This window comes from Engystomops pustulosus, chromosome 2 (genome assembly GCF_040894005.1).
Source record: "Engystomops pustulosus chromosome 2, aEngPut4.maternal, whole genome shotgun sequence".
NCBI lineage: Eukaryota > Metazoa > Chordata > Amphibia > Anura > Leptodactylidae > Engystomops > Engystomops pustulosus.
In genome coordinates this window covers 153448170-153461131 of record NC_092412.1, presented here as the reverse complement: position 1 = coordinate 153461131, position 12962 = coordinate 153448170, and the positions used below count along the sequence as shown (strand labels likewise).

Sequence of the window (12962 nt, the reverse complement as noted above, 5' to 3'; positions counted from 1 at the left end):
AAAATGTAGGCAGTGATGGCTATCATGTGTGATACCTTCATGTTCTAGAATAAACAGAGACATACTTACAGGGCACATGTATACATGGTTTACTGTAAGAAATAAGAGGTGGTAAAGAAGAGATGGATTGTCTGAGGGGATTGAAGAAATGTAGGAGCGGGAGGAGTGACTATTGGAGGGGGAAATGATAAGGGAATGGGTGGTAAAGCAGGATCTGCATGTATGAGAGGAGCAGTTTTCTTCCGTCCACTCCCTCCTTTCCCTTCAGTTGCTGAGAATCCAGCATCCTGTCCTCAACATCCTTTCTGCTGTCTCCACGGTAACACAGACTCGGGTACCACTTGTACTTAGCATCCCTGCAGAGCAAGTATTAGCCCACTGCTGAATATGGAGCTGGAGCTGTCCACATCAAGGATATACTCAGATATCATCTACTACAATGCTACCCAGAACCTCTCTTCTTCTGCCCTACCCAACATCACCTTCGGTGTCCCAAGCCAGGGGGTCTCCAGAAACCATGCATCAATTATTATGGCCGTGGCAATCACTGCGCTATACTCTGTGGTCTGCGTTGTGGGGTTACTTGGGAACGTCCTGGTCATGTATGGAATTGTAAGGTATGGGAAGTCAGTCTCGTCTATTAATGTGATCACAGCTGCTTGTTATGATACATTCCTTTGACAGGTAGAGGGACGCGTAAGATAGATGATGCAGAGGAATTGTTTGTTCCATGTAAAAAATCAGATACAGATGTAGAAAATGCAATCTGCATGTAAAAACAGCTATGTTTTTATGCATGTCTATCAATGTCTTTTCACATGAAGAAGAGCTAAACAGTCTCTGACTGTACTTTTCATGTCATATTAGGATTTCAGTTTGCCACAGCTATTAGCTCATTGCATTTATTTCTGAATATATGGTCAAGACATGTTAGTAAAACCAGCAAGACTTGCCTAAGGACATTGAGATTTTAATTATACTGGAGTTTCAGGTCCAATAAATAAAACTGACTCGCAGTGTCCCTCTTTGTCTGTATAAATTAATGTACAGTGTAATACATATATTACTATATTTTTTATGAACTGTATATATTAAACTGTACACACATATGGTATATATCAATGTATGAATGTGTGTATATAAGTAGATAGTTATAAAGATGTATAGATACAATATACTTTAGCTACATCCCACGACTTATAAATCTTCCTACAGCCAACCTATCACTGATCATTTATAGATAAAATATTACATTCCCTGTTTCAGTGTAATATCAATAAAATAGAAATAAAAGCAAAGTGCAAGCATTAAAGCATTTCACCTGAAAAAGGGGACCCCCGTTCCCCGAAACCCGTTGTGATTACCTGTTCTGGTTTATTTGACATTAAGAAAAAACTTTTGGAGAAAAATACCCGGCCTCGCAGTGCCTCGCCGTGCACCTGTTGTCCTTGACCCGCCTGAACCTAAGCATTAACGCATAATATTTCTAATACAATAGTAATAGTACAAAATCAGTAATCAATCCACTTGGTTTGATTAATATACTTCTTATTGTTATAATAAAATCTTTTAATTGCTCTTCATTCACCAAAGCATCTCCACTGATCCGTATAATTAGGATTCCATCTCTCTCTATAGCCCCTCTTATATTTCAGTACAGGTGTCTACCTTTATAGTTCTCTGTATATTGTATTTTATCTCCATGTACAATTTCAAACGTCTACGTAGCTGCTTTTTTAAAAATATGTTTTATAGAATTCTTCCTCTCTTCAACAATAACATCCAAGTACCATGTCCCTTTAACTTTCTTCCACCTACTCAACCTATCTCAATGTATCATTTTTTTATGTATTTTATTTCTATACAATAGTGGATTTTTGTCCTGCCTCCTTCATGTCATTCTTCTCAGGTACAGCACTGTACAATACAATGTAAATGTTTAAATTATATAGTATTCTAAGTGTTCAGTTAATAAGTTCTCCAATCTCTAGTTACTAGTGTTTCTTTATACAGCATGGGATTCTGTTTCTATATCTTCAGCTTCCTATATAGAAAAGTAACTGTATTATATTGCTTCTTTAGTCAAATCTACAATCCAAACTACTGTAACTGGTCTGGATACAAAGAGTGTATTGGGGTGAATATCAGTTAAAGTATCATGGACAGAAGTAGACTTGTGCTCCTACGGTTAATCTACAGTGGGTACAGAAAGTATTCAGACACCTTTTAATATTTCACGCTTTATTTCATTGTAGCCAATTGGTAAGATCAAAAAAGTGGTTTTTTTTGCTCCTTAATGTATACTCTGCACCCCATCTTGACAAATAAAAAACTGAAATGTAGATATTTTTGCTAATTAATTAAACAAGAAAAAACTGAAATATCACATGGTCAGAAGTATTCAGACCCTTTTCAGCAACTTTTGATTTCAGCCATGAGTTGTCTTGAAGGTTAACCTTTGGCCTAGTCTTTGGTCCAACCTTTAGTGCCACAGAAATTCTTTTGTAACCTTGGCCAGATCTGGCCAGGGCTGTATCTGAGCTCCTTGGGCAGTTCCTTGGACCTCATGATTCTCATGTGCTCTGACATGTAATGTGAGCTGTGAGGTCTTGTATAGCACAGTATGTATTTTAGGACATGGTCAGAAGTTAGAGTCATAGATAATATATAATGGTATATTTGATACCTAACATTGTGTGCCTTTCCTAATCAAGTCCAATCATTTTAATTAAACCCACCTAGACTCCAATGAAGGAGTAGAACCATCTGAAGGAGGATCAGAAGGAAATGGACAGCATTTGAGTAAAATGTGAGTGTCACATAAAAGGGTCTCAATAATTATGACCATGTAATATTTTAGTTTTTCTTCTTTAATAAATTCGCAAAAATATCTACATTTCTGTTTTTTTGTGTCAAGATGGGTTGCATAGTGTAGATTAATGAGCAAAAGAAATTACTTTTTTGATTTTACCATTTGGCTGTAATAAAACAAAGAGTGAAAAGGGGTCTGAATACTTAACGTAGCCACTGTACCATAATAATAATAGCTTGTGGAGTTCCATGATTCTCCTGCTATTTGGTACAAATTCTATCTGTAGGATGGTTCTCTTCTATAGGATAACATCTGGCATTAGTGTTTAGGTTGGCACAAACCCCAGCTTTTGCATATTTTGCTGTCCTAGACGTACATGCTTCTGTGATTTCCTCTATCCTGTATCCCATGGGGAAATGTAACTGACTTTTATTGAAACATTTTGATATTGTCAATGATAATGATGAATTATTAATTAATCCATTACAAGCGGTATTGGTTGACACAAATACACAAAATTACTTTGGTTAGTTAAAAAAAATATTAGAGATACTGTTATATTTAAACCAAAAGTTTAAATACCATACCAAAAGTTTAAATACCATGTGTGTTGACTTATTTTCCTTTTCTTACTCCCCTTACACACAAGTGCCAGGTTTGGGCAAGTATGGTATGAATGGGAATAGGGGAGAAGGACAGAAGGATCATGGTTTGAAAGTTCAATATGCCTGATGATTTTCTCCCCTGACATCATCTTCATGGGCAGGATGAGGAATCCTCATTAAATGGCTGCTTCTCATTGTGGTCTGATATTGATGGCTCATCCTAAGAATAGTACAATAATATGGGGGACGTATATACAGCCGACATATGTATGGCATATATACATCCTCCCATATATGGCAATAGGCGCACAGCGCCGTACTGGAGCAGGAGCGCACGTGTACGGGACTGTACGGTTCTGTAGCAGGGAAAAAGATAGGAAATGTCCTATCTTTCCCCAGAATACGGCACTGTGCACCATACATTGCTATAAAGAGCGGCCAGGTGAGCAGCGCCATGCTAAGGTATGGCGGGCACACGTGTGTGTGAATATAGCCTAAGATTGAATCATTCATCTTTCATATTTTCATTAGCCAATTGCAGTTTAACTTTATACATAAGACAATTATTAAAGGAAACCCCAACTTTTTTGTGCATTCTGCCCCCATGGTGCCTGTAAAAAATTGCATTCCTACCCTTAACTCATGCCTAACTCCAACCAATATAATGCCCCCTCCTGCATCTTACCCTCACAATGCCCTTTTTCCTAAAACCTCCTCTTTTTTGTGCACACTTTTCTCTATGCCCACCTTGTAGAAACCTCTTTTCTGTAGTCCTTTCCTTATAGCACCCCTTTTTCTTTGGACCCTCCTTATAGGACTGTCTTTTCTGAAGCCCCTCCTTATAGTGTACCATTTTCTGTAGCCAACAGACAATGAGGCTTATTTTCAAAGGGTCGCACTGCACACTTTCGTCGGACTGTGCACTGTTTTCGGGATTTGCACAACTTTGACAGGTATTTAACAGGGGTTTGCGCTGGGATTGTGTCGCATACGATTGTTTTCTGCCGCAGCTGCGCTGGCTTTCATGTGACAGAAATCGTCACATGATCCGACTGATTTGAACTGAGCATGGGATATCATTGCACTTTCGTGAAACTCTGTGGACCAGGTAAGTAAATGTGCGCCAATGGGTCCTTATAAGGAGCAGTGTTAAATAAAAGGGGGCACCATCAGAAGTGGGCTGCAGAAAAGAGGGATAAAACACTTATAATGGTCCCCTGACTGTAGCCCATCCCCCATGTCACCAATCCCATCACCAACCAATCCCTGTTTTTTCCCACTGTGAAAAAAAACATATACTATCCTTTGCCTGCTCCACTGAAGCATCAGCAGTCTTCTCTTCGCCTCTCTGTGGCAACAGTACAGAGCTGTGGAACTGGTAGATGCAATGTGATGACATCATTACATCTGCAGGCTTCAGCCCAGAGCACAACAGCCGCACTGAGGAGCAGTTTGCTGCTTCAGGGAAGTGGGGACAGGTGAGTGAATGTTTGTTTTGTTCTTAAAGTTCTTTCGCCTTGGCACAGACACAGGAGTTACATTTATATTCTACAAATGGAAAATCTGAATAGATTGATATATAGGAATATGGTAAAATATTGTAATTTATTCCTTTATATCTCTGCTTATTCTGTGTTTATGGTCCTACATGATGGAAAGTGTTTAGCTTTAGTGTGCACAGCTGTTGCCTATGTAACAGGACTTCCACCAGACTTCTAAACACGGAATAAGCAAAGAGATACACTAGGTCACAAAAATTTTTTTTTCCCATAAAATTATAAATTAATCTTCTAATTTTCTTTCTTCAATAAAATAATGCCTTCAGGGCTCTGCATAATGATGCTCCTCCCTATCACTCTTCTCTAATCTCAGTCTATCTCCCAACCCATTCTTTTAGATCTGCCAGTGATATTAGATTAATCTCTCCCTTAATTCGAACCTCTCATGCTCGTCTCCAAGACTTCTCCTGAGTCACACCAATTCTCTGGAATGCCCTTCCCCAGACTCTCAGACTAATACCCACCCTCCAAAGTTTCAAACATGCTCTTAAAATCCATCTCTTTAGGCAAACCTATCACACTCGCTAACTGCATGAAATGTCAACTCTCTCTTTACTAATCCATCCTGTGTCCTATCGCCCGTCTGTTATCCGGCAAATAACAGATATATACCAGGTTCCAAGCTTAGAAATAAGATTGCGGCTGATGGCTGGTTCAAGCAGTAGAATTTTTATTTATTAAATTATTTTATTCTGTTCCCTTATAAAGAATGGCTGGACCATTATATAATCTCTTATACCTCTTGTGTCACCCCCTTCACCCTCACAGTCTGTAAGCTCTTGTGAGCAGGACCCTCACTCCTATTGTTCCGTATGACAATCTTTGTACTCTGTAATGTCTTATTTTATTTGTATATGTCCCCCATTATTTGTAAAGAACTACATAATGGTGCTATATAAATAAATATTATTATTATTGGGGCACTATGTACAATTTACTCATCTGTTTTTGCTCTGTAGAATACTGCTGACTGCTCAGACTATTTTTTTAATTGCGACCAATTCCCTTTAATAAAAAAGTAAAATATTGCTTCATGACAGAAAAAGAGTGTTTAATAATGCTAGTATGTCTGGAATTGCAAAGGCATAATTAAGCTTCATAGGACCCATCCATCAAAATTCTCTGAATGCTGCTATTCAATTCTCTGTGCTCCTCCATTTCCAGCAAATAATTTGCCTTCCCTGGCTGACATCAGCAGGGATGTCCCATTTCAGTGATGTCCCCTTTAAACCAGGACGAGCAGTGACATTACGTTCGTGCCGAGATCATCTCTGAGACCTGTCATTGGCTGGAGCAGTGACGTGCCCAGAACCTGACATCACTGCTGACATCAGCTGAGAAAATAAATAGAGGGGGTTGTAAACAGAGGAAGGAGAGGTCTAAATACACTTTGCTTTCCAAAAACTGTGAACACTGTACTATCACAATCCATTGATTTTAATGAGTACTGGGTAATGTTTAATGCCTTCTGTGGTAATTATGCTGAAAAATTGTGCACTTGCTGCAGTGATCTCTTGCAGACCCCATATGAACACTGGTAATAAAAGGTTACTGTCAGCGGACCCTTCCAAAGCAATCGTCCAAAGCAATGCATTAGTGTCCGTTTATTTTTCATTTTGCATGCTTCCATTACCTATAATTATTAGGTAGTTATTTGTATTCTTCACAAAGCAATAATTCTGGTCTGTCTTTTCTTATAATACTGCATTGTTCCATTCCTCTGTTTTACCTCCTAGAAAAATGTAAATAAATGTTCAATTATTAAAATTGGAAATATGTTCATACACGCTCACACACTATCCAATCATTGATATTCGGACAATACTGCAATAATAGGGTGCATAATGCAGGGTGATTGCATGAAGTATAGATTCTCAAAATGGTGTGGAATAAATGAACTAGAATTGAATTTAACAAAACAAAAGAAATGGTGATCGGTTTTCGGAGGGAATGGAATACGAGGCATGAGCCGATTCAGATTAAGGGTGTTCAGGTGGAGCAGGTCTCTAGTTATAAGTATTTGGGAGTATATCTAGATGATAAGCTATTGTGGCATATTAATTCTGAGAAGCTGTATAAGAAGGCGTCCTTAGATCACTAAGGTCATTTGATGTACATCGTAGGATGCTAACAGCTTTCTATCAGTCTGTAATTGGGAGTGCTTTATATTATGCAGTAGTACAGTAATGGGAGTACAGCAAATTGTAATAGATTAAAGAAACTGGTAAAGAAGGCAAGTTCTATTGTGGGATTCTCACTGGAAAATTAGGAAAGGGTATTGTGCTGGAGAATACTGTACAAACTCGATTCAATTTTAAGTAATGAATCAAACCCGCTGCACCCTAAACTAATGGGACAGCTTAGCACTTTAAGTGAGAGGTTCTTGCAAGTAGAATGTAGGACTAATAGGTTTAAAAATTATTTTATACCTTGCGTGATAGGTTTAGCCAATACAAGGGAAGTAATGACCGATATGATTAATGAGTTTTAATTGTAATGTGTAATCATTTTTTAACATATTTATTATATGTAAATGTGAGTGTATTGTATTTTTCATTGTTATGCGGATGTCGTTGTGATACAAGTGATATATGTGACATAATTGGGTTGTGTTTTTACTTGTAAATTTCATGTGACATATCTGTTATTTGTTGTATGATGTCATTGTATTACATTTTTTCACTGCGCAGACAATAGCCTAACAGTATGCAATATATGGATTGACCTACTTCTTGTAGGTCTCAAATAATTTCACAAAACTTCCCAAATGTAAAATATTTCATATGAGCTGGATCTCTCTTCATTGTCTCATTGCATGATTTGGTTTTATGTGAGTTTAAAATTATTGAATTTATTTATTTTATACGCATTGTGAATTTATAGGTAATTTCAAACAAAGAAAATACATACTATATACTGGCATACTGCCATGGTCGTTGACAGTTAACGTGTCAATAACTTCCCCTGTTCATAGCAGTTAACATGTTAGGTGCCAAGGTCAAACCTGACTAGGGGGCTTAATAGTGCGCATATGGGTGCCATAATCTGTAAATAGCTATCAGTGCCCTCCCATGATGTCAACCGATCCATTGCTATGACAGCTGAGAGCTATTGCAACTGGGAGTTGTAGTTGCAGTATATTGTATAAGTGACGAGACCCCCTTGGGTTCAAGTACCCTAGGGGACCTGAAATAATCTTAAAAAAATAATAATGTTTAAAAAAATATATTAAAAAAATAAGTTTAAAAAAAACTCAAATGACCCCTCTTTCCTTAGAAAGCATGTAAAACTAAACAAAAAAAGGCAGAATATCTGATATATCAAAATCTGAAAACAATTATTCACCTTCACGAATACCATAGTGGAAAAAAACACCCAAATGTTCACACTTCCTTTGTCATTTTTCCTCCCATAAAAATGAAAATAAAAAAGTGATTATAAGGTCATACAGGTGTACTAATGGTTTCATTGAAAACATTAACGCATCACTCAAAAAATGACATCTTAACCAGCTACAGGGCTGAAGTATGAAAAAGTTATGGGTGTCAGAATATTGCAACACAAGGGTTTTTTTAGTGCAATGTTTTTAAAAAAATGTTTAAAGGCATTAAGGCAAATGTAAAAAAACTATATACATTTGGTATCTCTGCAATCATACTGAATCAAAGAATACAGGGGAGGTGTCATCTGGACTGCACAATAAAATCTGGAAAAACTGAACCCATCAGAAAATGGAACATGGGAATCAAAAAGTGAAACACAAAAACCAAAAAAAAAAACAAGCTTCAAGGAGTTAAAAAAGTTTGTTTATCTTCCCAATGACCACATGCTTACATTCATTCATTTATTCCACACATTTGGAGGTGTCTGTGTATGGATGGGTACTTAAATACCACACATGTGGGATACATACATTTTGTCTACAACAAAGTTTATTTAGTTTTAAGTTAGCTAGAATTTAAGCAATTTATTTGTCAGTGGGTATATCATAATAACTGATAATGTTATGTCAGCATCATCAAATTGCTGTGTTTTAGTTATTGTAACCACATATAAGTGTTGATGGTATAAAAGCTCTATACTAAACCCTGTTCTTGCATATATAATCTTATAGAGGCATCCTCATCTTCATGTTCACATTTAATTTAACTCATCTTCCACATACAAACATTTCTTCAATTGTATGTTATTAAAAAAAACCTGTGTGAAAATAATATCCTATAAAAGTAGCCATGTTGTCCATTGCTGCTGGAGTGATTGCACAAAGAAACAAAAAAGATGAAAGTTGAGAGTCCTCAGTTGTTGACACCCTTTATTGGCTAACTAAAAAGGATGATGTTAGTTGCAAGCTTTCAAGACTACTTTGTTCTCTTCATCAGGCATGGTATTTAGGATGAACAGGGATGAATGTCTCACGGGGATTTATGTCTTTTTATGACTCTTAAAGGGGTATTCCCACAAAGACGAGATTCTTAAATATAATCAGGATAACAAAATAACACATTCTCCAATTCACTGTTTTCAACAAAATGTACAGTATTTCACAGATATAATTCCAACCTGTCTCTGTCAGTCCTGGTATACAGAATTTCGGTTGCCTCAGGATCTGACCCTAAATCAGAAGTGTACGGTTGGGGGACATGTATCTTTATTTTGGAGTGCCGAATTGTCTGATTTTTGTGATTTTTTGCATTTTTGCGACTTTTAACTGCAAATTTTTCTGGTGTTTTTCAAGTGCACCTAGGTCTGCATCTTGGGCAGTGTGCCATATGTATCATTACTTCCCAGATGTTCCCTGCAACTTTTCACTTATGTATCACTTATTTTGCTTGTTTTTGCGACTTTTTAGGTGCAAATCTGCACCTGGTCCAGGGCAGGTGCAAAGGAAGGATTTTTTTCATGGATCCTATTTTAACTTGTAAATTGGAATTATTTCTCATGCTTTAAATGTTTCAAATTTTGCACAGTAACCTCTTTTTGGAAAATTCATAAATATTTGCATTTTCTTTTTTAAATTTATTTATTGGTTACTTCTAAGGTTGAGGTCACACGTTGCGTTTTGATTGAGTTTTGAAACCTATTACAACAGCTGAAGATCGGCGATTTGCTTAATTACATTACTGTTAACATTTGCGTTCACAAAACGCAATATAAACGTGACTTTAACCCCTAGGTGCACCAGGACGTTATAGTACGGGACGTGGCTAGATGCTTAGCGCACCAGGACGCACTATAACATCCTGCTTCTGGCACCGGCTCACGAATGGAGCCGGGACCAGAAGCAGCGGCTGTCAGCTGTCTATCATAGTTGACACCGCGCTGCAACACCCGCGATTGGAGATGACTCCGATCGCGGGTATTAACCGCTTACAAGCCGTGGTCAAGCATGACCGCGACGTGTAAGGGTGTTTCTGCTATGTATCGGATCCCCTGTGCCGCTTCCTGGGGGATCCAATCCACTTCTGGGCAGCCCTGATGACAGCCATGTGCCCCAGAGCTGCCCGCTCTCCCTGGCAGTCAGACCCCTTCCGCATGCTCAGACAATTTATACTGCTCTACAATAAAATAGTATTGTAGAGCAGTGTATTGAACCAGCGATCAGAGCATCGCAGGTTCAAGTTCAAGTATGGAAAAGTAAAAACGGGTAAAAACACTAAACACTACACATTATAATAAATAAAAAATATAAGGCCCTAAAATGTCACTTTCCCATAGAAATACTTAATAAAGTATAGAAAACACAAAAACACAAAAAGAAACCACCATATTGGGTATTGCCACGTCCGTAACAATCTGTATAATAAAACAGAATCGTTATTGGACTCACACAGTAAACGCCGGAGAAAAAAAAAATGCAAAAAATGTTCTGAAAAAAGATCATTTTTAATTAATATCTTTTGAAAAATGCTCTAAAAAGTGATAAAAAAATGTTCCGCACTCTAAAATAAGCACACTAAAAAAAACAATCCTTCTCGCAAAAAATAAGCCCTTAAATAGATTTGTGATACGAAAAATAAAAAAATTATGCATATGAAAGTTGGTGATGCTGAAATTAACAACATTTTTGCCAAATTACTTCTTAATCAGTATATTCGTAATCGTGGCGACCCATAAAATAGTATACTATTGTTATGGTATGGTTAACGACCAAAAAAAAAACTTTTCCTAAAAAAATTTTCCTAAAAATTTATGATTTCCTCCACCAGAAAGTGCATCTCATGTGGCAAAAGAAATAAGCCCCTATAGGTGCACATTAAAAAAAGAAAAAAAATATAGCCTGTACAATGTGATGTAGCTAATCTGCTCTGGATGGCACCTCCTTCCCTTCTATGCGCCCATACAGCAGGTTACCACCACATATAGGGTATCGGTGTACTTGAGAGAAATTGGGTATCAAACTTTGTGGAGCCTTTTTTCATTTAATCCATTGTAAATGTTTAATTTTTCACCCAAAATTAATGTATTGTGAAAAAATATTACAATTTGTAGACTGCACCTCCATTTTGTTTTAACCCCTATGAAACACCTAAAGGGTTAACAAACTTCTTAAAAGTGGTTTTTCATACGTTGAGGGGTGTAGTTTCCGTAATGGGGTAATTTACGAGTCTCGCTATTATTTAGGCCTCTCAGTGTCAATAAGAAGTTGAGCAGGTCCATCTAAATACGGGTTCTGCTGATTTTACAAAAAATTTGAAAACTTATACCTAAATTCTGAGCCTCATAACATTCTAGTAAATATGTGGAATCTTAAAAAACCATGGCAACATAAAGCAGACACTTGGGAAATGTAAGTTATGAATTTATTTGGGTGCTATGACTATCTGCATCAAAAGTAGAGAATTTAGAACGTTGAAAATAAAGAATTTTTCCAAATTTTTGCCAAATTTTTTTTTTTTTTATAACTAAACTTAAAAGATTTCATCCAAATTTTTAAACTAATTTGAAGTACAATGTGTCACGAGAAAACAATCTCAAAATCCCCTGGATATCTCATAGCGTTCCAAAGCTATAACCACTTATAGTGATACAGGACAGATTTGAAAAATGGGGCCGCGTCCTTAAGGCCAAAAGAGGTTGAGTCCCGTAGGGGTTAATGCTTGTGCTAACATAGTGTTTGCTATGCGTTTTGTAAATGCAAATGTTAACAGTATTGTAATTAAGGCAAATCACCTCTCCGCAGCTGTTGTAAAAGGTTTCAATACGCAATCAAACACGCAACGTGTGACCGCAGCCTCATATGTCGTCATCTCCCTGGGGTGTGACTAGAGTGCTTAAAAATGCAGGATACAGCCTCAAATCCAAAATTATCAGTAGCGTCCACTCCCGCATATAACCCCCTCACATGGCTTGTGTCTATGTGGATTTGAGACATGTGTAACTGAAAGTCTCAAAAAGAAGCCAAAATTTGCGCCCCCTGGAAACAGGCAAAACTGAACATGTATCACAAGAAAAAAGACATGATCATATATAAGGCACAAAAAAGAGCTGCCAAATGTCTCAAAAGTTCACCAAAGAAAAAAAAATTATGATACATGTCCCCCATTGTCCTCCTGTCTGCACTGAGCTCCTCTCTTCAGCGGCCTCCACCCATGCATTCCAAGACGAGCTCACACACACAGACTTCCTGCCAGCAAGCAGCCTGAGGAGAGTAAAGCTACAGGCTACAGACAGATAAGGTCTTTATCCAGGGGAGGGGAGTGGAGGCACAGCAAAGCTGACAGTGTCAAGTGTTATATGCATCTCTTGAATTTCATCATCTCTCATCTCTGATCTGTCTCATCTCTCTTTCTATGTAGCAGATACTAGTGAATGTTCAGAAGCTAAATGAAAGTCTATATAAACTTGTACCCTGACAATCTAACCACATTGTCAGCACACAGCATCTCACAGCTCTAGATGTATCATAATGTGCCTGCTTAGAGAGTCCCCGCCCACACTGAGTGAAAGGGGGTAAACCGCAATACAACTGAGTAAAATTGGAAAGTA

The 12962-nt window shown here is 37.5% G+C and overlaps 1 protein-coding gene across 1 annotated transcript in view; it reads left to right on the top strand.

Annotated features, from left to right (window-relative positions):
- The first annotated feature begins 243 nt into the window (after nucleotides 1–243).
- The window catches only part of OPRD1 (opioid receptor delta 1), a 32576-nt gene continuing 19857 nt past the window's right edge, over nucleotides 244–12962 (top strand). Inside the window, exon 1 of the mRNA XM_072136971.1 lies at nucleotides 244–617. Coding sequence (XP_071993072.1) covers nucleotides 388–617 — 230 coding nt within the window. The 5' untranslated portion in view covers nucleotides 244–387. The remainder of the gene's footprint in view (nucleotides 618–12962) is intronic.